The sequence below is a fragment of the Solanum dulcamara genome, chromosome 9, assembly GCF_947179165.1.
Source record: "Solanum dulcamara chromosome 9, daSolDulc1.2, whole genome shotgun sequence".
NCBI lineage: Eukaryota > Viridiplantae > Streptophyta > Magnoliopsida > Solanales > Solanaceae > Solanum > Solanum dulcamara.
The window spans coordinates 46,842,296-46,864,664 of NC_077245.1; the positions used below are offsets into that span (position 1 = coordinate 46,842,296).

Sequence of the window (22,369 nt, forward strand, 5' to 3'; positions counted from 1 at the left end):
TGTCCTAGCACATGCCATAACACAATCTTTGATCTCAGACTCACTGAACTGACTTTGGAGCATTATATTGTCTTCTTCACTGATAACAAATCCTGATCTATGGTTAAATTGAGATCTCATGGTTATGTCTGTCTACACATGGAAAATGAGAGGTCGTTACTCCTTGTGTTATACAAAATTTGTTTCTTCCAAGGAAAACGAGTTGGAATATATACCTTGTGTTGGGATGTGAAATTGAAAATTGATTTCCATGGCTATTTACTTTTGCAGACTATTCTCATCACTTCAAATGGAGCTTGGAAACTTGGTGGTTTTGGTTTTACCATATCAGTGGATCAAGCAGCTGATTTATCCAACATGCCGGCTTTCCATTATGCTGTGAGTAAATAATTGCTAGGAGCTTTAAATGTTTCCATTCTCAAAAAAATAATTCTAGGATTTGGGAGCTCATGTTTTATTTGACTTGAACTTACTATGCTTCATCAAGTCAAATAAAACTTACTATTTGACTTGGCTTGTAGTTTGCCATGGCTTCATCATTTCCGTTATTTCCTTTTTAGTAATGCTTTGGACTATTTCTTTTCCTTGACCCGAGGGTCTACTGGAAACAATCTCTCTTCCTCTAAGGTAGAGGTAAGGTCTGCGTACACTCTACCTTCCCCATACCCCACTTGGTGGGATTACGTTGGATATGTTGTTGTTGAACTTACTATGCTTTTGGAGAACCTTCTTTTCTTAGTACACCTGTTAGCTGCTCCTAAGAGGTTGTTTATGGAATTCTCTATGAACTGACTATGATGCTCGTGGTGTTCAGAAAAAAATTTCTGGGAATTTTTCAAGTTAAATGTGAATGTGGGCTGTGGGGGTGGGTGGGTGGGTTAGTATGTAGTTCATTTTCTTTCCAGTTGTGTTTTGTTTGTCATGTGCTGATGTGTTCTTTTCTATGTACATTGTGAAGCCTAGCCCTCTAATATGACAAGAAGATATTCATACATCATGGCATGTTATCATGTCTCTCGTCATAGTACGTATGAGCCACTATTTTGTTGTGCACTGATCAAGTTGATATGGAAATTTCTCTGTTTACCTTGCTATAGAGGGTAACAAATATGGTTTGAAATGCAGAAACTTAAAGCTTAGTAGGTGTTTGGCCATAGGATTTGGGACCCTAATTTCAAGTTTTGATTTGAAATCAGCATTTAATTATGAATTTGCACAAAAATTCAACTTCAATTTCAAATCAGATTCTTCAAAAAGTAGGATTCCAATTCCAAATTGTGATTTCAATTTTTTTTAAAATGTAAAACTCATACATAATTTTATATTTTGCAAATAAAAAAATTCATTATTTTAAATTTTGCAAAAAAAAAAGACTCATGCTCGATGTGAAGATTGTTTGACCATGTGAAGGATTATAAGAATAACTAGTTTCTACTATTGTTGACTAGTGGATCTTTGTAAAATTATGTGTATCTAAAAGTTTGTAATTACATGTAATTGCAAGTATTTATTTATAAAAGGAGCATGGATATATGCGATTTATTAATGTCGCACCTTAGGATATGATAATACCTTATTTATGAACTATGGTTTGCTCATTTGGTATGATTGTATAAGAGTTGAGTAAATTCTAATATTTTTCACAAATTGTGCGGATTTTATTTTTATGAGAAAAAATATACAACTTAATAAATTCAAATTGCATGTTCAAACAAAATTGCAACTTCAAGTAAACATGATTTGAAATCACTGAGTTGAAATTATGTCTCCTTAATGTTGTTGCAGGTCTTTTTAAAAATTATATGTGCTTATTGTACGACTGTAATAGAAGGTTGATGTTTTTATATTTTTGATAATGATAATGTTGTTGTTTCTTAATCTTTGATTGAACTTTGAAGCTGCAATTCGGTCCCTATTGTTTCCATTTCATGCTTGAGATGTAATATTTGTGCTTTAATGGGTCTCGGTGTTGGTGGTAATCAAATCCAACATATGTGGAGGACATTTATCTCAACAACAACAACATAACTTATGGATTTTGACTTATTTTTATCATTTTGACTTATTATTCATTTTTTTAATCTCATCCCATATGCTCCCAGGCATGACTTCTAAAAAGATGCTCTAATCTTTCCAGACCACCCTCCCCCCGATCGGACTTCCTCTCTCCTCCTTCCTTCTCCTTCCCCACCGAAATGGAGGACACCATCTATTTTGCGGTTGGATTCAAGTCTTTTGACATCACTCGGTCAGGAGACTAGTATGAATGGATCGAAATAAGTAGAAACGCCATCACCAGAACATCTTTCACCAAGAAGATAGTGGAATGGATTGTCCAGATTCTCTTTGAAGCTTCTAAGGCAAAAGGGAATGTAGTCAAAAGGTGGAAGAAGAAGGAAACGCTGTCAGAAACCCCTTTCGTGCTAGTAACTTCAACAAATACGGCAGATACATCAGTCTCATTAGTGTAAGGGGCAAGAGGAGGTCAGTCATCATCATCCCTGGACTGACTTTCAACTTTGGCTGGGCCTTCATTGCTGAGAAAATGAGGAATTTCATTGCCAACCAAAAGAGGGAGACCAGTAGAGGCATCTATAGATTAACACACTACAAACTTCCTTTCGCTGAAGTAGTCAGAAATAGTAAATGGTGCAACAAGGCAGGAAATAATTTAGAGGACTTCCAAGCATTAAAGAGGGGGAATGTCATTTGCATTAATGACCTCTCGCCCTCTTGAAATGAGGTATTAAAGGAGAGTTTGGTTGGTAATATCGAAGATGGGTCAAATCTCCCACCGACACTATTAGAAATACGGAGATGGGTCAACAACCTATGGAAACAGGCGCACGACCTAAACATATACGAAATGGGAAGGGGTCTCTTTCTCTTTGAGTTTGCCTCTAGGCTTACGGCAGAGCAAGTTCTTTCGGAAGATATGGGCTATGGCAAAAAATGGCTAAACTAGATTAAATTTTGCATATTCGGTGTGAGTTTCTCCCTATTGATAAATGGTGACACTTTAGGTTTCTTTCAATTACAGAGGGGTCTAAGACAAGGTGACTCCCTCTCAGCCTTCCTGTTCTTACTAGCTATGGAGGGTCTCAATCATATACTCAGAAAAGCAAACGAAAATGGATGGCTGAGAGGTTTTGGAGCTCATATAAGTAGAGCAAATGGCATGAGAATTTCCCACCTACTGTATGCCGATGACTCTATTTTACTATGTGAAGCAGAGGTGTCAAAAATCAAACACCTTAGGCTATTCTAACCATTTTTGAAGGCATCTAAGGACTCCATGTAAACTGGTACAAGAGCTTCCTCTACCCAGTCAATGAAGTCCCAAATATGCAGTTGTTGGCCATGAATTTAGTTTGCAAGGTTGCTTCCTTACCCACCAATTACCTGGGAATGCCATTGGGAGCCAAAAATAAGGAACTTGAAGTATGGAGGATAGTATCAGAGAGATAAAACAAAAGGCTATCAAGATGGAAGAGTCAATATTTATCCTTGGGAGGAAGACAAACACTCATAAAATCTGTCATGGATGCCTTCCCACCGACATGATGAGTTTGTTTCCTATCCCAAAGAGCATTGGAAAGAAGATCAACCAAATGAGAAAGGAGCTTCCTGTGGCAGGGCAATAAAGGGAATAGAGGCTACAATCTAGTAAAGTGGGGTGCCCTTACCCTCAACATGAAACAAGGAGGTTTAGGCGTCAAGAAGCTCAACCTCCACAATAGTTGTCTGCTGCAAAAATGGTTGTGGAAATTTGGCATAGAAGACATGACCTTATGGAAGAGACCCATCACAGAGAAATATGGACTCCTGACCCAATGGACAACTGAAGAAATGGAAGGTACTTTTGGATGCAGTGTATGGAAAACAATTAGAAGACTCTGGCCCCAGTTCAATACCAACATTTCCTTTAAGGTGGGAAATGGTATGAAGATCCAGTTTTGGAATGATCATAGGATAGGTGATGAAAGCTTAAAGACCACCTTCCCAGACCTCTACAACCTCAAGTCTCCAGAGAAATGACACTGTTGCCCAGATATGGAGTCCAGAAGGGTGGAATTTCATCTTTGGAGGAGCTTTAAATGACTGGGAGATAGACAGAATAGCTAGTCTTCTACGGACTTTGAACCCTTTTCCAGGTATCTTTGTAAATCCAGACAAACCTCTATTGAAGCTGCTCCGTAAAGGAGTATTCTCTGTCAAATCATGCTACTGGAACAACATCAGCTTCTCTTCCATTAGAATTTGGCCTTGGAAACTACTCTGGAAAATTAAAATCCTCGTGAACGTGTCCTGTTTTATGTGGTTGGTGATTAAGAGAGCCTGCCTAACCCATGAAGCACTACAAAGAAGAGGTTTACGGATTTGCTCAAGGTTTTTTCTTTGTGACAAGGAGGCAGATGTAAACAACCACCTCTTCCTACACTACATAACAACTGTAAATCTGTGGAATATGTTCTTATGTATGCTTGGAGTAAGCTGGACAATGCCTAAGAACACTTTTGATTTGCTGAGGAGCTAGGAGACAATTGGAAGAAGAAATTCTAAGGAAGATTGGTGGAAACTAATTCCAGCCTGTATTTGGTGGACCTTATGGAAGGAAATAAATGCAAGGTGTTTTGAAGGCAAAATCAACATCCAGAGGATCAGAATGAACTGCATTAGCCTTCTTTATTTTTGATGTAAACAAGATATGGTGGGGGATATAGATTTGTTAGTTGGCTTCCTAGGAAAACTGTAAAACCTTAGACCTGGCTGGTTGTTTCTTTTTTGCTATCCCAGTGGGGGTTGTAACTAACCATCTCATCATTTTTGGATGATGTTTTTATGTGAATACAAAGTTACCTTTATCAAAAAAAAAGCAACATGCCAGTGAAATCCCATAAGTTAAGTCTGGGGAGGGTAGAGTGTACGTAGACCTTACCACTACCTCATGAGGTAAAGAGGCTTTTTTCGAAATACCTTCGGCTCAAGTGCAACATATTCCGGTATAAAGAAAAAGACAATGAAGAGAAAAATTGAAACAAAAAACATTGCAAAAGTATCCAAAACAACAATAGAATCATGTGATTATCAAACAACCGTAAACCACATACTAGGGTAGATTATTATTAACAAACAATAGTAAACAATGATAAACTAGTACCATCACAAACACTAGCCTCCCTAAGCTAGACAAAACTACACTACTTTCTACCCTAATACGAGTCCTCCACACCCTCCTATGTAGGGTCACGTCCTCGGTAACCTGGAGTTGCGTCATATCCTCTCTTGTCACCTCCCCAAATACTCTCCTTGTACCCTCTATAACCTACCTAATCTCCTCTTGACATGTCCAAACCATCTCTGTCTCACTTCCCTCATCTTGTTGACCACAAAAGCCATACTCACCTTATCCTAAGTATCCTCATTTTTAATCCTATCACTCCTAGTATGCCCACACATCCACCTCAACATCCTCATTTCCGCAACGTGCATCTTTTGGACTTGGGATTTCTTGACTGGCCAATACTCAGTTCCATACAACAAAGTCTGTCTAACCTCCACTCTATAAAACTTACCTTTGAGTTGGTGTTGGTACCTTTTTATCACACAATACTTTTGAGGCCAGCCTCCACTTTATCCACGTCGCACCAATGAGGTGTGTGGTATCATCATCGATTTCATCAATCAGGAGTATGTCATCCGCAAATATCATACGCCACGACACCTCATCTTGAATGTCTCGCGTCAATACATCATTCACCAATGCAAATAGAAACAAACTAAGAGTTGACCCCTGATGTAACCCCTGCTCCACAGGGAAGTGTTCCAAGTCTCCTCCCACCGTGCTCACCCTCGTTTTGGCTCCTTCATACATGTCCTTTATCGCTCTAATATAGGTCACTAGTACACTTACTACCTCCCAACATCGCCACAAGACATCCCTTGGGACTTTATCGTAGGCCTTCTTAAGGTCAATGAACACTATATGTAAGTCCTTTTTTCACCAACTTTTATTTTGCAACCCACTAGACTTCAAAACTTAAAATACAAACCTTGAACACTTAAAATGTCACCTACCACATAATTCTTAATTTATTAATCACTCTTTATCTAACCATGAAGACACAGGTTAATTAGACATTTCAAAAAGTCGGGGTGTTGCACATCCACTACAAGATCTCTACTATCAAACACCTTCTTGCTATCAACATTGTACACTTTGTATACTTTTGCAACTGTGCTATAGTCCGAAAGAACACAAAATTCTGCCTCGCTATCTAATTTGCTTCTGTTAGCATCAGGAACATGAGCATAGCACACCGAACCAAATACCTTCACGTGTCTTGCAGATGGCTTTATACCTTTACATGCTTCAAATGGAGTCTTGCCTTGGACTGCTCTAGTTGGTAATCTATTTAGCAAATAGATAGCGGTATTGATTGCTTCGATCCAAAAATATTTAGGCATCTTCTTGTCCGCCAACATGCATCTTGCCATCTCCATCACCGTTTTGTTCTTCCTCTCAGAAACCCCGTTTTGTTCTGGAGTGTATCTAATAGTGAATTGTTGTTGGATACCCAAATCTTTACAATACTTGTTGAACTGATACGAATTATATTCAGTTCCACTATTTGATTTGATAAACTTCAACCGGCAATCACTCTCCCTTTTTACCATAGCCTTGAATTCTTTGAAAACAGAAAACACTTGAGATTTGCTACTAAGAAAGTAGACCCATGTCATTCGAATTAGATCATCCACAAAAAGAATAAAATACTTGTTTCCTCTCAAAGAAGTCGTCCTCATCGGTCCACAAAAATCTGTATGAACTAAGAGCCCGTTTGGATTGGCTTTAAGTTGGTCAAAATCAACTTAAAGCCCCTTTTTAGCGTTTGGACGTGTTTGCCTAATGCTAACTTTAAGCCATAAAGTTCTTAAAGTCAGTCAAAACTGAAAAGTTAGGATTTCTAACTTTTTTTTTCTAGTGCTTAAAGCCATTTTGTTTGACCATGGAAATTACTTTTATATCCCTTATATTTTAACTAAATTCCCAAACTACCCTTTTTATTCTTTTAACCCTAAAATTCAAACACTTATTTTCAACATAAACACTTTTATCCAAACACTCAACTGCTTATTTATAAAAATAACTTTCAGCACTTCAAAGTTCTAAAAGCACTTCATACCTAAAAGTTACTTTTTTTAAGCCCATCCAAACGAGCTCTAACTCTAGCTTTTCCTTAGCCCTCCAAAGACTTTCTTTAGGAAAGGATCGTCTATGCATTTTTCCAAATTGACATGACTCAAAAACATCTCTGTGCATGTCAATTTTGGGTACATCAAGCGCCATACCCTTTGACTGCATATACACCAGTGAACTAATTTTGTAATGACCTAACCTTTTGTGCCAAATCCAAGTATCATTTAATTCAACATTGAAAGAGCAATTATCAACAGAATAGCATGAAATTGGAAAGGAATTGTAAATCATGCTAATTTTCGCTACTTCACATCCTTTAGGATCATAAATGACACATAGTTTGTCCTTAAATTTAAGAGAATATTTTTTATGAAGCAATTAAGCAACACTCAACAAGTTTTGAGTCAAATTTGGCAAATTAAGAACATCATTAATAATTTCATACCTTCGTCAGTAGCAAATTTTATTGACCCTCTACCGTGAGCTTGCACCAATGCACTAGTTCCAAGCTTCACTTTAGTTCTATCTGATCTGTCCAATGTAACAAACAGATTTTCATCAATCGACATGTGCTTTGTGCACGCGTTATCAACATATCACTTACTCTGATCAACATGTGATGAGCGCGAGGCAATGAAAACCTGCTCCCTGATTTTTCAACTTGGTGATCATCCACAAAATTCACTCGTTGTGACGCCCGACCACTTTGAATTTGCCTTTGTTTGCAATTCCTCTCAACGTGCCCATGCTTCTTACAATATCTACATTGAATTGGAGACCTCTTTGATTTCTGCCAACAATTATTCTCTAAATGGTCTGTCTTCTTACAAATGCCACAAGGTGGAAATTTTCCTTTTATCCACAAATCACCTTAGTTTACACCAAATTATGCAACCAGACTTTTCTGTGTTCCTTTTGATGCTTGAATTATGCCTTGCTTGAAAAGAATCTTCTACTACCCCTTCACTTCTCAATTACCCGCTGCACTTGGACTGGCAATTTGGAGATCAGTTCAACTATTGTAAGAGTAGTCAAGTCACGAGATTTTTCAATAGCTGAGATTTTTGATTCAAATTTGTCCGGAAGGCTGATCAAGATCTTCTCTACAACTTTCTGTTCTGAGAAGGTTTCACCAAGTATTCTTATCTGGTTCACAATCTCCATCAGCTCGGAAGAGTATTCTTTCACACTATCTGAATCTTTCATCTTCAAAAGCTCAAACTCTCTCTTCAAAGCTAAGAGTCTAACAAATTTTACTCTGCTACTGCCTTCAAACTCCTCCTTTAAATTATCCGGGCCTCTTTTGCTGTTTCACAAGCCATAGTCCTTGTAAACATCACGTCCGTAAGACTTACATGTATGCAGGTGAGAGCTCTTGGAGATCTAGTCACTAACTCAGCATACTTTTTAATTTTATTGAGAGCTGCATTGGCTCTCAATGGCTGGACAACAGGTTCTCCACTCTCAACAATTTCCCATAAGTTGAGAGCCTTTAGATAAGCCTTCATCTTGATGGCCCAAATGTGATAATTCTCTCAAATAAAAGTCGGAGGACCCGTTATTGGTTGATTTTAGGTGCCATGAATTTTTCTAGCAAGTAAATTCAAGAAAAAACATAAAGTAGATGAGCCAAACAAACAAATTTAATTCAAATCCCATAGGAAATAGGCTCTGATACCATGTTAGGAAGAAATGGAAGAAGAACTTCAAGGCTACAAGATGTAAACAGTAGTAATTGCAGGTGTAAATTGCTACAATTATCTAGAAGTGACGAAGGCTGAAGTTTTCTTGAGTTCTATATAATCTTCTAGATGTTTCATTACATATGGTCTATATATAAACAAAGTGTGAGAATTACAGCCACATAATAAGCAAAATATCTCACACCAAACTTTGTACATATTTGGCTCACTAACCACCACTCATTTTAAATCAAAAGACTTATCTACTACAAATATATCTACAATCTAGAAGTTTCTAGAAAAATCTTAATTTCCTAACAATATGAAATAGTTGTCTCATGTCTTTGTTGTTTTACTATTATTGATTTATCATTAGCGAGTTATTACCGAAAAACCAAACCAAACCGCCAAAAACCAATACGATGTTTTTAAATTTATTTGGTTTGGATTAGAAATTTAAAAACCGTCTAAATTGGTTTGATTTTGGTTTTAATCAAAACCGAACAGTGAACACTCCTATCTGACCCTTGCCTTGTTCTGCCTCACTTTTCTTGCCGTGTTCTCCTTGCCTGTCCTTATATACTCTAACAGGTGGTTGTCTTTGCCGCTTTCCTCGTCTTAACCCAGGAGAATACAAATCTTTACTTTCTATCTTTCAATGGGATACCAATTACTCGGATGCATTTGAAAGCCTCTATAGATAAATTGAAGAAGAAATTATCTATTGCAACTGGAAGGAACTCAAGATGTTCCGAAGACAAGCAAAGCTCCATACAAAAGATCAAATAAATTGTTTTCCTAACCTATAAAAAAAGATCAAAAATGAATTGTTTCTTGTTGTTTTCATTTTTGTGTAGAAGTCTAGAAGAATATGTAAATGACGATGAAAGTATGATATATTTCATAGATTCTTACAGGAACAGTATTGGGACAAACATGTTTTGCTCTTTGGGCGTCTGATATACATACTTACGGAGCACTTAGTTCTACTTTAATATAAATATTTCATTCTAAAAACAAAGCTACTACAACTGTGTTGTGAATCTGCAATGTAACAAGATATGATCAGTAACCTTCTGTCACCTCCCTTACCACAAGCAATACCGACTTTCACCAACTTTCTCTTCTTTCTCAAATTATCTTCTCTTAATAGTGTCTGGTACAACACACCATGAAATGAAAGCAACCTTTTTAGGTGTTCTTAGTATGCCAGAATTTCCTTTACACCTCCCTCCTTTCCCCACTTAAGTCTTACTTTAATGTAATTAAAGAATATGCTTATCTAGCTGGCGATGACTTGTATTATTCATTACATGTAAAATTTCTGTATTAAACAAGTTTATCTGTCAGATATTTTGGTCTGGAGGTGATAGTTACTAAAAATAGCTTTATTATCTGATGGATTGTCAGGAATATGATGTTGAAGATTCTATTATACCACTTCAGCCATCACTAGACTACACTGCACCTGAGTTGGTTCGAAGTAAGACATCTTCTGTTGGGTGCTCCTCTGATATTTTCAGTTTTGGATGCCTTGCCTACCACTTGATTGCTCGGAAGCCTTTGTTGGACTGCCACAACAATGTGAAAATGGTACTTGCAAATGTAGTTGTTTTCTGTAACTTAAAGGCTGGCAATTGTGTGTAGCATCCTGATAGTATTGCTATGTTATTCATAGTAGATTTCAAGGGTGTTTGGATTGGCTTATTTTAAGTGTTTTTTAAGTTCTTTTTTTTATTGTTGTGGTGTTTGGGAGAGATAAAAAGTGCTTTTAAGCACTTACTTTTAGGCCAAAAAAGTACAAAAATAAGCCAAGAGTTGGGTATGACCAACTCATGGCTTTTAGCTTATAAGCCATTTTTAAAAAGCCAATGCAAACACCCTCTTCTACTCATTATATCTGTCTTTTGGATAAGGTAAAAATATTATTGATGTTGGGAGAAAACCCCAATATACAAGCAAATGGAGAACCTCTCAAAATATGGTTGTCTACAAAAGCCACCAATCATCTATACAAGTTGGGACCTTTTGGGTGCACCTACTAATTATATCTGTCTTAATAGAACTGTCTGCATGTGCAAGTTTTGAAGGTCTTTATTTAATGCATGCTGTGTTTCTTCCCTAAGGTTATGTTGTTCGGATATGGGTGTGGGAACTCGACACGGTGCGGATCTAGACCTCAGATTTGTTATCACCGATTATACGTAAATTCTTTGTGAGCACTTGATATTTTATTCATAAGTTGTCTCGTATAATGGCAAAGTATTCTAGTATGTGAATATATATATATATATATCAAACCAAATATCCAATCAACCTATAGTTCATGGCCAATGTGTAGTCAAAGCACCTTAGTTAGGTTTGACCAAATCTAGTGTGGATTCCCACACCTACACCCAAATGAAAACTACTTAAAAGTTCAAATATTACTCTCTTCTCATTCTAAAACTTTATAGGTAGCTGCCAGGTATATCTCTGAAATTATCCTGCAATTTTCTTTCTCAAAATATGTGATAGTTGAGGATAAATTGACTTACTGATCTAGGCCAAAGGGAGTAAGGGTATTCTCTTATGTATGTCTTAAGCTGCAAATCAACTTATATGTTCTTCTTGTAGGGGAGAAAATGTGGTGCGGTCATTGGTGTTGGGTTACTCATGAACCTAAGTTTCTGTGATCAAATGGCATCCTCTCAGCCAAAACTAGCGAACTTGTAACTCAACCAAGATATTTTTCCTGAGTGAAGCATCTTTTCTAAAAAGTCAGAGATATTTGACAGTCATGAAAGTTAAATATAGTACCTTATTGTACATCTAATGTATTCTCTTTGAGATGTAATCTTGTGTCAGATGAATATTGATGAAATATGACTTTGGAATTATTGTTGCTCTTATTTGGGGGTTTCTTTTGATAATAGTGGTCCTTGTAAAACTTTCTTGCAGTATATGAATAATTTGAATTACTTATCCAGCGAGGCTTTCTCTTCCATTCCACAAGAACTAGTTCTGGACTTGCAGAAAATGCTTTCTGCAAATGAGGCTTTGAGACCAACTGCCATTGGTTTTACAAGTAAGCATTGCCATTGCTTTAATGCCTTGTGAGCTTTATGTATTTATATCAACCCATTTTCTTTATCTTTCTGGTAGTTTTATTTAATTTTTAAGGAAGAAGAAGAAAGAGTGAAAAAGAGATTTCAGGAACCCCACATCATAGCACCTTGATAATTTAGAAAATAGTTTTATTTGTTATATTGGTGTCATTGTTTTCTATTATGTACCGTTTTGACTGCTGACAACATTTGGAAGCATGTCATGGACCAATATCATCGTGAATGATTTTTCTTCATCCATTTCACATCTACATTCTACTTATCAACAACATGTCCGTGAAATGTTGGAATATTGTGAAAAAGCTTGCATCATCTAAAGGGGGTTGTTTATCTCTAAACTTTTAATGATCAATTTGATTGTGTGACAATACATTAGTACCACAGAATTAGAGGGGGTGTTAATTCTTAAGTCGTAAAATTTTATAGTGGCATATTCCTTGGTTCATCATAATTATTTATTCTTCTTACCAAGTGAAATTTTACCTTTCTCTTTGGTTAAAAAAGGTTATTCTGCCCATGATGCCAAGGTTTTAAACCAGAATATCTCAGTTTCAATGATCTGATGTAATTGAGAAAGTGGCGTTGGTATGGATTGAAGATATGGGATTTTCAAATTACCAAGAAAAACAGAGAGGAAAGAATAATCAAGTGTTAGAACAATCAAAAAGAATAAGTGTTAGGACATGACCTGCAAGTGAGAATGTGAAATATACTGATTATTATTTTTGGGTAAAGTAAGAAGTTTAATATTTAGCCATTGTTTGGATTTGTGTTCAGTTGAGGTGAATACGATGGAACCAAGTTCTTTCTTGTTAACCGAGACTGAATTCTGCTTTGTCCAATCATAATGACAAGAATAATTGATCATCCTTTTTTTAATGAATGACAAGAATAATTGATCTCAGGAGGAAAATATGATTGAGAAGTGTAGTTTGCACATTCCTGTTCTTATAGATATTTATCCACTTATTTGAAATCAAGCTTATGCATCAGGAATTGAATTTCATCGAAAAATTGTTTCTTTTCTTACAGGTTCATCTTTTTTCCGTGACGACACTAGGTTGCGTGCTCTTCGCTTCCTGGATCACATGCTTGTATGGTTCTATATTTTAGCTTGTGCATGCTTGCAGGAATATATGCTTTATGTTTGGCAATGGTACAGTGTTGCAAAATGTCTAAAGCTTAGATTATTGAGGAGAACTTTTCATTTTGTAGGAAAGAGATAACATGCAGAAATCTGAGTTTTTAAAGGCATTATCTGACATGTGGAAAGATTTTGACTCCCGTGTACTGCGTTATAAGGTTGGAAGGTTATCCCTGTTATAAGTCATCTTTGATTTGATAAGTCTATTCAATAATGAGGTCTTCTGTTGCTCAAATAATTCTGTTAGTTGCTTGTGCAGTTTTGAATGAGCAGAGAATTATTACATTTGTATTATGGTGCAGGTTCTTCCTCCACTTTGTGCAGAGCTCCGGAATGTGGTAATGCAACCCATGATTCTTCCCATGGTTCTGACCATTGCAGAATCTCAGGTATTGTCTGGTCAGCATGTTAATCTGATGCTTGTATAGCTGTTACTGTTGACTAGTTCTTTTATCCAAAATTGAACTCCACCAATTATTGTTACATTTTGAGTGTATGTTTGAATATGTTGTGTAGTATCATCCGTTCGATCTTGTTTTTTGCCAGCTGAATGAGATTTAGAGTCATTTGATAAGGTGGTGCTGTGTTCTCACTCTTGGAAACATTACTATGCATTCTCACCAGTTAATTACTGGACCTATTTAGTGACTTGGAATGGCTATTTATGCTGTGAACCAGAAAATTATACGGAGAAACTGTTTTAAAAAGAAGCATGTTTTGTATGTTATCAATGACGAGAACAATTTATCATGGATTGTTTCTTCAGAAACATTGTGTATAATTTTAAACAATTGAAAACACCCAATTATCGAAATCTAGATCAATTCAAGAGGATGTCTTGAGAGAATTAAAACTAACTTTTTCTTTAGAAAGGCAACAATATTATATATAAACTTTAGCACAAAAATTCAAACCAACTTTTCCTGCCTAAATTCTGGAAAATGAAAAAATGCATGAACTGAGCTAACTAACCAACTGATTGAGTTATATATACAAAATAATCTTCACTCACCCACCCACAGAGCTAATCTTTTTTTTTTCTGACCACGGTGTCCGGGCCAGCTTTCGTGCACCTTGACTAATTCCACGTGATACCTGCCACCTCCCACCAGCAACAGGTACCCGGTAACTCTATCTACCAAATTTAGAACAGATGGGAAGAATCACCTAGTGTCTTTGTCTCCGCTAGGATTCGAACCTGAGACCTCATGGCTCTCAACCACTTCATTGATCACTAGGCCACACACTTGTATGCCCCAACTAATCTAATCTACCTGACTGCCATTCACAGAGCATTGCAGGTCCTAGATATTTTCTGTACACGTTAGCTTACTAATTTACTTAGCTCTGTCAACTAATAACTCACATCTTTGTTTATATGTCTGCATAGCTCAATCTTGTGTTATACACGTGAATCTAATATCCTAATGTGGTTAAACTTGCACTGTATTTTGTCCCTGTAATAATGTTGTACTCCAGAAGATGTTTCACATTATACATGTTCCATTGCATATTCACGTCTGCATTGCTCAATCTTATGTTTGCAACAACAACAACATACCCAGTGTAATCCCACAAGTGAGGTTTGGGAAGGGTGGTGTGTATGCAGCCTTGCCCCTACATTGCGAAGGTAGAGAAGCTGTTTCTGATAGACCCTCGGCTCAACTAAAGCATATAAAATCAAGTATTAAAAGGGGGAGACAACAGTGAAGCAGTCATGCTGAACATAGTGTTTGATTTAGCTTGCACTGTGTTTTCTTCTTGTAATAATGATGTACTTCAGAAAAATGTTTCACATTATAAATGTACCATTGCATATTCATGTCATTTTGTTTGTCTTGTATTGTTCACCTTTCTGTTATTGAATTTTTAAAAGTAATTTGTGTAACAGTACAAGGGTTAATCCTAATTTTTTCTGAGTGAATTACAATGACTCATCTTTATTGGCTGTGCCCTTATGATTAACTGATCCACTCCTACTGTACATCTATTATCTATTAATTTAGTGTAGTATGACTAATTGAGTGGTCCACTGCAGGATAAAAGTGATTTTGGGATATCGACCCTGCCAGCTCTTGTTCCTGTCTTAAACAGCGCGGCAGGTGAAACATTATTGCTACTTGTTAAGCATGCAGAGCTTATTATCAACAAGGTAAGACAAAGTTGCTGCTGACTTTTGGGTGTTCGTCTAATTGTTTTTAATTGGTCATTTTTAACGATTGCAGCACATATATTAATCCTGGTCATCTATAATGATTGCAGTACATATATTCAAACTTGTGTTAGCAATTCCTCCTAAACACCTTACAAGAGGGAGGAAAAAAAACTAAAAATAGAAAGGAAAAGAAAACCAAGCTTATCTATGAAGAAACCCAATTACTATAGGTTTTCACTGCTGACAGTGCCAAAAGCTTTACTTGGGCCTTTTTTTTTGGCTAGGCAGCAGAAGGCATTTCTAGTCTCTTATTCCTACTCGTTTCTTTCTTGAATCCTTACCTCCTTGGTGCTTGTTTTGTTACCTTTTTATTAAAGAAAAGTTTTATTAAATCAAAGATTACCAAGACGGTGATGATCAATACAAAGATGTCCGATCGTCTACTTTTGAGCCTGTAAGGAATTCAGCAGAATTAAAATCTCTGCACTCAGTTGCTACATTTCTCTAATTCCAGCAGCACGAATTCTGACTGCATCTAAACATAATATGAGAAATACTATCTTTCGTCCCCTCAAAAATCTTACTATTCTTTCCTCCCAGGTAATCCATAATCTACACAATGGAATAGACCATCGTAGTTGTCTGAACCTTCTATTAGCCTTCTGTCCTAGCCAGCAGTTGGACAACTGCTCCAACTTTCTTTGCATCACCCAATGAACTCCACAGAGAATTAGAAACATGTGCCATATCTGCCAAGCGAAATTTCAATGAATGAAAAGGCGACAGACTGATGCTGTCGGCTGTTCACGCTTGCTACATTTACCACAGAGATTTATTCTCTCTTATGCAATCTTGAGTGAGGCGAGGATCATTTGTGGTTATCCACCCAAAACAAGCAACTTTCTTGTTTCCGAATTATACTTCCAGGGCCAGTTTTGTTTCCTTGAATTATCTTGTCAAGTAGTTTATAATAGGAACTGAAAATTCTCCATCACTGCTGCTTTCCCAGAATAAGCTATCTTATTTCCCTTCAATTAAAAGTGCAGTATTTAACTTTGTAGTAAGACGCTTACATTCGCAGTCCCAAATCACTGAAATTTCTTAGCTTGCTACAGTTCATTTTCTTTCAATGGCCAGATTATGTGTATCCTTTAAATGAGTATTTTCCAGCCATTTGTCCACCCAATATCTGACCTTTCTTCCATCTCCAATTTTCAGATTTGTATGGGATTAAATTCATCCCAACAATTTCTTGTTTGCCTCCATATAGATACTCCATAAGGCGTCTTCACCAGTTTAGTACACTAGGGAAATTCCAATCCATATTTAACAGTTACCACCTTCTACAATTCTCTTTGTCACGTCGAACCTCCAATGCCATCTATGCCGCAAAATCTTTGTTGTGCAATTTCAGATCTCTAACTCCCACACCTCCAACCTTTTTATGATGAATGACTGTCGACCATCTTACTAAATGGTCCAACGCACTAGTGATGAAGCTATGAATTTCGCTAAGGATGTTCAAGATCTAATAATATGTATAAGTAGTAATTTTTGACCTACATACACGATATAATTCTCTATATACATAGTATAGTTTTTTGACTAAGGGTGTTCAACTGACCACCCTTCGGTCTATGTGGCTCTTCCACTGCAACACACTATTCACTAAAGTCAACCATCCCCAAGAGATGCATTTTTAATGGCACCAATTTCTTCTTGCATGTCCCACCTAATTCTTGCCCCCAATTGTAGACCCATATATACTGTAGGAAGTTTCTCCCCCTTGTTGACATATACTTGGTGTTTGTTTTTATCATTGCCTTTTCATTTATCTCATCTTCTTATTTATAGGCTAGTCAGGATCACTTAGTAGCACATGTCCTGCCCATGCTTGTCCGAGCTTATGATGATACTGATTCACGTTTGCAAGAGGAAGTCCTGAAAAAGACTCTAGCACTTGCTAAGCAACTTGATCTTCAGGTAATTGAAACCCTTTATTATTTTTAAGTGTCACAGCAGTTGATTGTCTGAGTTTAGATTAATGTCTATTTATATCAAATTCAGCGGTTCTACCCAGAAAAGGAAAGGAAAAAGACGTATAATCTGTTCCTCCAATAGATGTTTCTTAATGAAGTTTCATCACTGTTGAAGTTCTTTAGGCACCTCTAACATGATTAAGAATGAGAGTGCCAAAATGAAGTGAAAATAGGGAATAGGGATGCTGGGTGGTCAGAGACATGTTTACTTAGTTTGTTATGTAGGGGTGAAAAATTGTGAAGGCAATGTATTTGCGCAGAGTACTTGCCGTCTTCTATATTTTGTGCATCGTATAGTTGAGAGTCCATGAGGTGGGTTGAGAACCATGAGGTCTCAAGATCAAATCCTAGCAGAGACAAAAACACTGTGATTTCTTTCCATCTGTCTTAGCTTTGGTGCACAAAGTTACCTGATACCTGTTGCTGGTGGGAGGTGAGAAGTATTCTGGGGAGTTAGTCGAGGTGCATGTAAGCTGTACCGGACCACAATTATAAAAAAAGAGATGTCATTTTTATGGACAGGGAAGAAATAAAGAGATATTGATCTTGGGCAATGGAATTGGAGCCAGCCAGTAACCTACATGTTCTTAATATTAATGAAGGGGTAGAATGTGATATGCAGATACAATTCGTTCAGATTGAACCAGATATTTCTTCGTGAATTCTCTTTAGGTTTATACTCATCAGTTAAGTGATTTTGTTAATATAATAAAAAGGTACGAGAACAACTCCTAAAGCTAAATGGAAAGGTTACATGAAAATCTCTGAATATATGCTAGGGGATTTTGTAGAAGAGGCACTGGATAAAAGTTATTTTTTCTCCCTTTTTAAGAAGGTTGTAGGTAAGAATTTAACGTGTCATTCCAAAATGAGGCCTTTTGTCCATTGCCAACCTTGATTCTGATTCTGGATTGCATAAGTGGCCATAAGTTTCTGATTGTTCTCCACACTGTGCAACCATATGGGATTGTTACCATGTTTGTCATCCATGCATCTTTCATTCGATATTTGGCAATGATGATATCCTTCCATAAAATCACGTCTTCATTTGCAAATTTCCATAGCCACTTCATCATCAAGCTCTGGTTCTGCTTCTTCAGATTTGTATTACCAACAGCTCCGTCTTTCTTGCACACTATCAGTCCACCCATTTAATAAGGTGGAATTTTGTCTTGTCTTCACTACCTTTCCATAGGAAATTCCTCCTCACAACATCTAGTCTTTTAATCACACTAGCAGGGACAGGAAAGACAGACATCAAGTAGGAGGGGAGTGCATCAAAGGACTTTGTTTACAAGGAATAGTCTTCCTCCCCTAGAAAGGTACTGACTTTTCCAGTGTACCAGCTTCTTTTCACATCTCTCCATTACTCCATTCCATATCCCCCTAGATTATTTTTTTTTGCACCCAAAGGTAACCCAAGGTATATGGTAGGGTGTTCACCTATTCTGCCACCCAAAGTCTTTGCCAGATGCTCCAACTGTACCACTTCATTTACAGCATAGATGAAGCTTTCTCCCCAATTAATGAGTAGGCCAGAAACAACTTCAAAGATAATGAAAATAACTCTCAGCACCAAGACTTATTCATCCTCAGCTTCACAGAACATTAATGTGTCATCTGCGTACTGGATATGAGGTATCTACATGTTGTCTTCCTCACCAACCTGGAAACTCTTTATCCATCCCCTCTCCTTGGCAGTATTTAGCATGTTACTCATTCCTTCCATTACTAGTATAAACAGGAAGGGGGAGAGAAGATCCCCCTGCCTTATAAGGCCTCTGAGGTGGAAAAAAGCCATTTGGATTCCTGTTAATTAAAATGGAGACTCTTAACTTAACTGTGCTAATGCAGTGCTTTATCCATCTGATCTATCTTCCGCCAAATCCCATTCTCTGCAGCATATGGATGAGGAAGTTTCAATTCAGGTGATCACATGCTTTATCCAGTTGCATGGGGTACTTGGTTTGAGATTTCTTTGTCTGCTCTCCACACATTCATTGGCAAAATTGCATCCATGATCTGTCTTCCTTTGATGAAGGTCATCTGTTGTCTATCAACCAACCTCTGGATGACCTTTTTAAGTCTCTCTGCTAACAGTTTGGCTATAATCTTAAAGACCGCCCCCCCCCCCAAAAATAAATAAATAAATAAATAAATAAAAAATAAAAAAAATAATAAAATAATAATAGTAATAATAATAATTAACGTGATGGGTCTATCATCATCTAAAAGTCATAATTTGGTCAGGGAATATTAGTAGCTCAGTTGGTTTGTTACCTGAACTTTCACCTTGTTGGTGAGGGTTCGATTCCTAACCTTGTAATCTCCTCACCCATTTTCAAAAAAAAAGTCATAAGTTGGTCATACCCAACTTCTGATGTTCCTGAAGCTGGCATCCCATTCTTCTGATACTAGGAATCTATCAAGCGTAGCAGCAATGTTCTCGCTATCTCCTTTTTTTCCCGGTATATATTCCCCCTATAAATTTTAAATCTACCAACTCCATATCTTCAATAAAGTCAGAGAGATCAGTCATTGCCTTGCTTATTCTGCTACAGTTCTTTTCAGAAGGATGTCTAGGAGTGTTGAAGTCTTCACATAGAACCTATAGCCCTTCACACAACTCCGTAGCAGCACCCACTTCTCCCTTTCTTGTCAGTTGTCTATCATTCGGATCATAGATCCCTGTCACATGCCAGTTGAACTCTTGGTTCTTCCCCCTGAAACTGCATGAAACAGAATACATCCCTACTTATTACTCCATCCCATTCCCTTTTATCCCACATGATCACAATGCCTCCTCTACTCTCACTAGCTTCCAATTGAATGTGATTTACCCAATTGTCCCCCTATACTTCTTTTACCATATCTGTGATGTCCCCCCCTAAGTTTCGTTTCCTGGAAACCTCCTCTTCTTCTTGACAATGGCTTGTGTCCCCTTATTCCACTGTTTGTTACTATCAATCTTCATGAATATTCCCTTAGCTTTTTTATCACAACCTTTAAAATCTACCTCGAACTTTGAGCTTGGTTTAAGGATATGTTGTTGAATCCAGTCTGAAGAATCGAGACCTTGACTGACCGCCTCCACTGGTAATTGAATTTTCAGAGGAGTCGCGTCTTCATTGATGCAATCTGTTGTCTCTTCCTGTTCTGTTCCTTCAATTGCATGGCCATGGATTCTTCTTTATCTACTTACCCATGAACTTCTAGGGAAGAATTATCGACCACCTGATTCACCATCTCTTTCGAGTTCTCCACTCCCCCCTGCAGCAACTCCAGTTCCTCGAGCTTATTGTGAGAAACAAGTCTCGCCAAATTTGCATGTATTTCTATGTTGATAATGTCTTCATGGACTTGTACATAATTTAACTGCGTTTGGCCCTTCATAGTCGGACTTTAAAAATCTGAGCCCAAGTGTCTTTCTTTATGAATTCGACCCCCCAAAACCCAAAGTGGACCCTTCCCTTTAACCTGATTCCCACATGGCTTGAAATTTGAATTAATAATGTCCTTCGATGAGCCCAATGTTTTGGACGGCGATAGGCGACAAGGTTCTGCCTCACCTCGCAGCGAGGCACTCGCTTTTTTGAATTGATGCGCCAATTAATACCAAAAACTTAAAATGTTTAATTGCATATATAAATATCCAAAATCTCAATAGCAATAACGTATTAGCAAATATTTTAAACTAATAGTAGATAGTAGATACTAAAAGTCCAAAACTTGAATGACCCAAAAATTTCATAAGACAATTGACAAGCAATACTAGATAATTCATAGGCAGATTGCAGTAGTCAGTAGTCTCAAGAAATTTAAAAATAGAGCGTGAAAAAAAAAAGGACTGCACACTGCTGAGTGTTGACAGAAATAAAAAAACAGGTGAAAGAAGAAGAGAAGAAGAAGAAAAAGTGCCGAAAACGTACCTTCTGAGGTCGCGAAGCAGAGGACAAAAGAAGAAAGAAGCAGAAGAAGAGTGAAGCTGAAAGTTGTGACTGCGAATTGCGGACTGAAGGTTGCGAAGCTGAAGTGGAGTGAAAAAAGGGAGAAGAGAGTTGGGGTTTTGCCAAAATACCAAACAAACCCTAAATTTTGCCTTTTAATTATTAAATAATGCCTTTTTAAAAAAATAAAAATAAAAGGCGATGCCTCGCCTCGCTGTGTCGCCAATCGCCTATTCTCGTCTTTTTGAGATTGCCTCGCCTCGCTAGTTATAGGAACCAAGACCTCACCTTACCTCTCGCCAAAGGCGATAATGAGCTCGCCTTTCACAACCTTGGATGAACCTATATGTTTCTCCCCTAAACACGCGGGGCTTTTCACTAAAATAGGCCCTGGGTTCCTATTACCCACTGTGCAAAGATTTCCGTGTCTCTTCTTTCTTCGCTACTCTCACGACGATCGGAGATTCAACCCAGATCGAAGCTGTATAGATGTAGCCATCAGTTCTACGAGTTGTCCTTTTTAATACTTTTCTTTTTTCATTCAATTCACTCGTTCTCTAGATTTTGTTTTAATTTTTTAATTAAGAACTTGATTTTGACAATTAAAAGCTCCAATCAAGCATTTGTTTCTTAAAGAATCAAAAATAAATAAATTTGGCATGGTGTGAGACCTTTTTAAGTCACTTAAGCAGTATAAAAATGCTTTTTTTTTCCAAATATAGGATAAAGTATAAAAATTCAATTCCCAACCACAATTTTCTTAATTGATTGGCAATTTTTTCATGTTAGGTTATGAGATGCCAGATTTATTTGTATGAAGAAATTACTCGATTGGAGCGTTTAATTGTGAAAATCGAGTTCTTGATAAGAAAATAAAAGGAAAAATCAAGAGAATTGAAATAATAACAAAAAGATTATGGTTCTTAGTTATATACTACATCATCCAAATTAGAGTGAACAAAATGGAAAAAGTAGTGAACAGAACCAAAAATGATGAGTTCTTGGCCAAAGAACTATGTCACATTATCATGCTATAGACCACAATTAATATATATTAAAGGTAAAATTTTATATAATGAAATACCAATAAGTTT

General features: G+C 37.1%; 1 protein-coding gene across 1 annotated transcript in view; it reads left to right on the plus strand.

The window, feature by feature from the left end:
• LOC129902137 (SCY1-like protein 2 B) overlaps nucleotides 1–22,369 on the plus strand; it is a 46,916-nt gene that overhangs the window by 10,719 nt on the left and 13,828 nt on the right. The window contains exons 3-10 of the mRNA XM_055977197.1: nucleotides 271–378; nucleotides 10,294–10,476; nucleotides 11,824–11,950; nucleotides 13,023–13,084; nucleotides 13,206–13,292; nucleotides 13,437–13,523; nucleotides 15,173–15,286; nucleotides 17,144–17,272. Of these exons, the coding sequence (XP_055833172.1) occupies nucleotides 271–378; nucleotides 10,294–10,476; nucleotides 11,824–11,950; nucleotides 13,023–13,084; nucleotides 13,206–13,292; nucleotides 13,437–13,523; nucleotides 15,173–15,286; nucleotides 17,144–17,272 (897 nt within the window). The remainder of the gene's footprint in view (nucleotides 1–270; nucleotides 379–10,293; nucleotides 10,477–11,823; nucleotides 11,951–13,022; nucleotides 13,085–13,205; nucleotides 13,293–13,436; nucleotides 13,524–15,172; nucleotides 15,287–17,143; nucleotides 17,273–22,369) is intronic.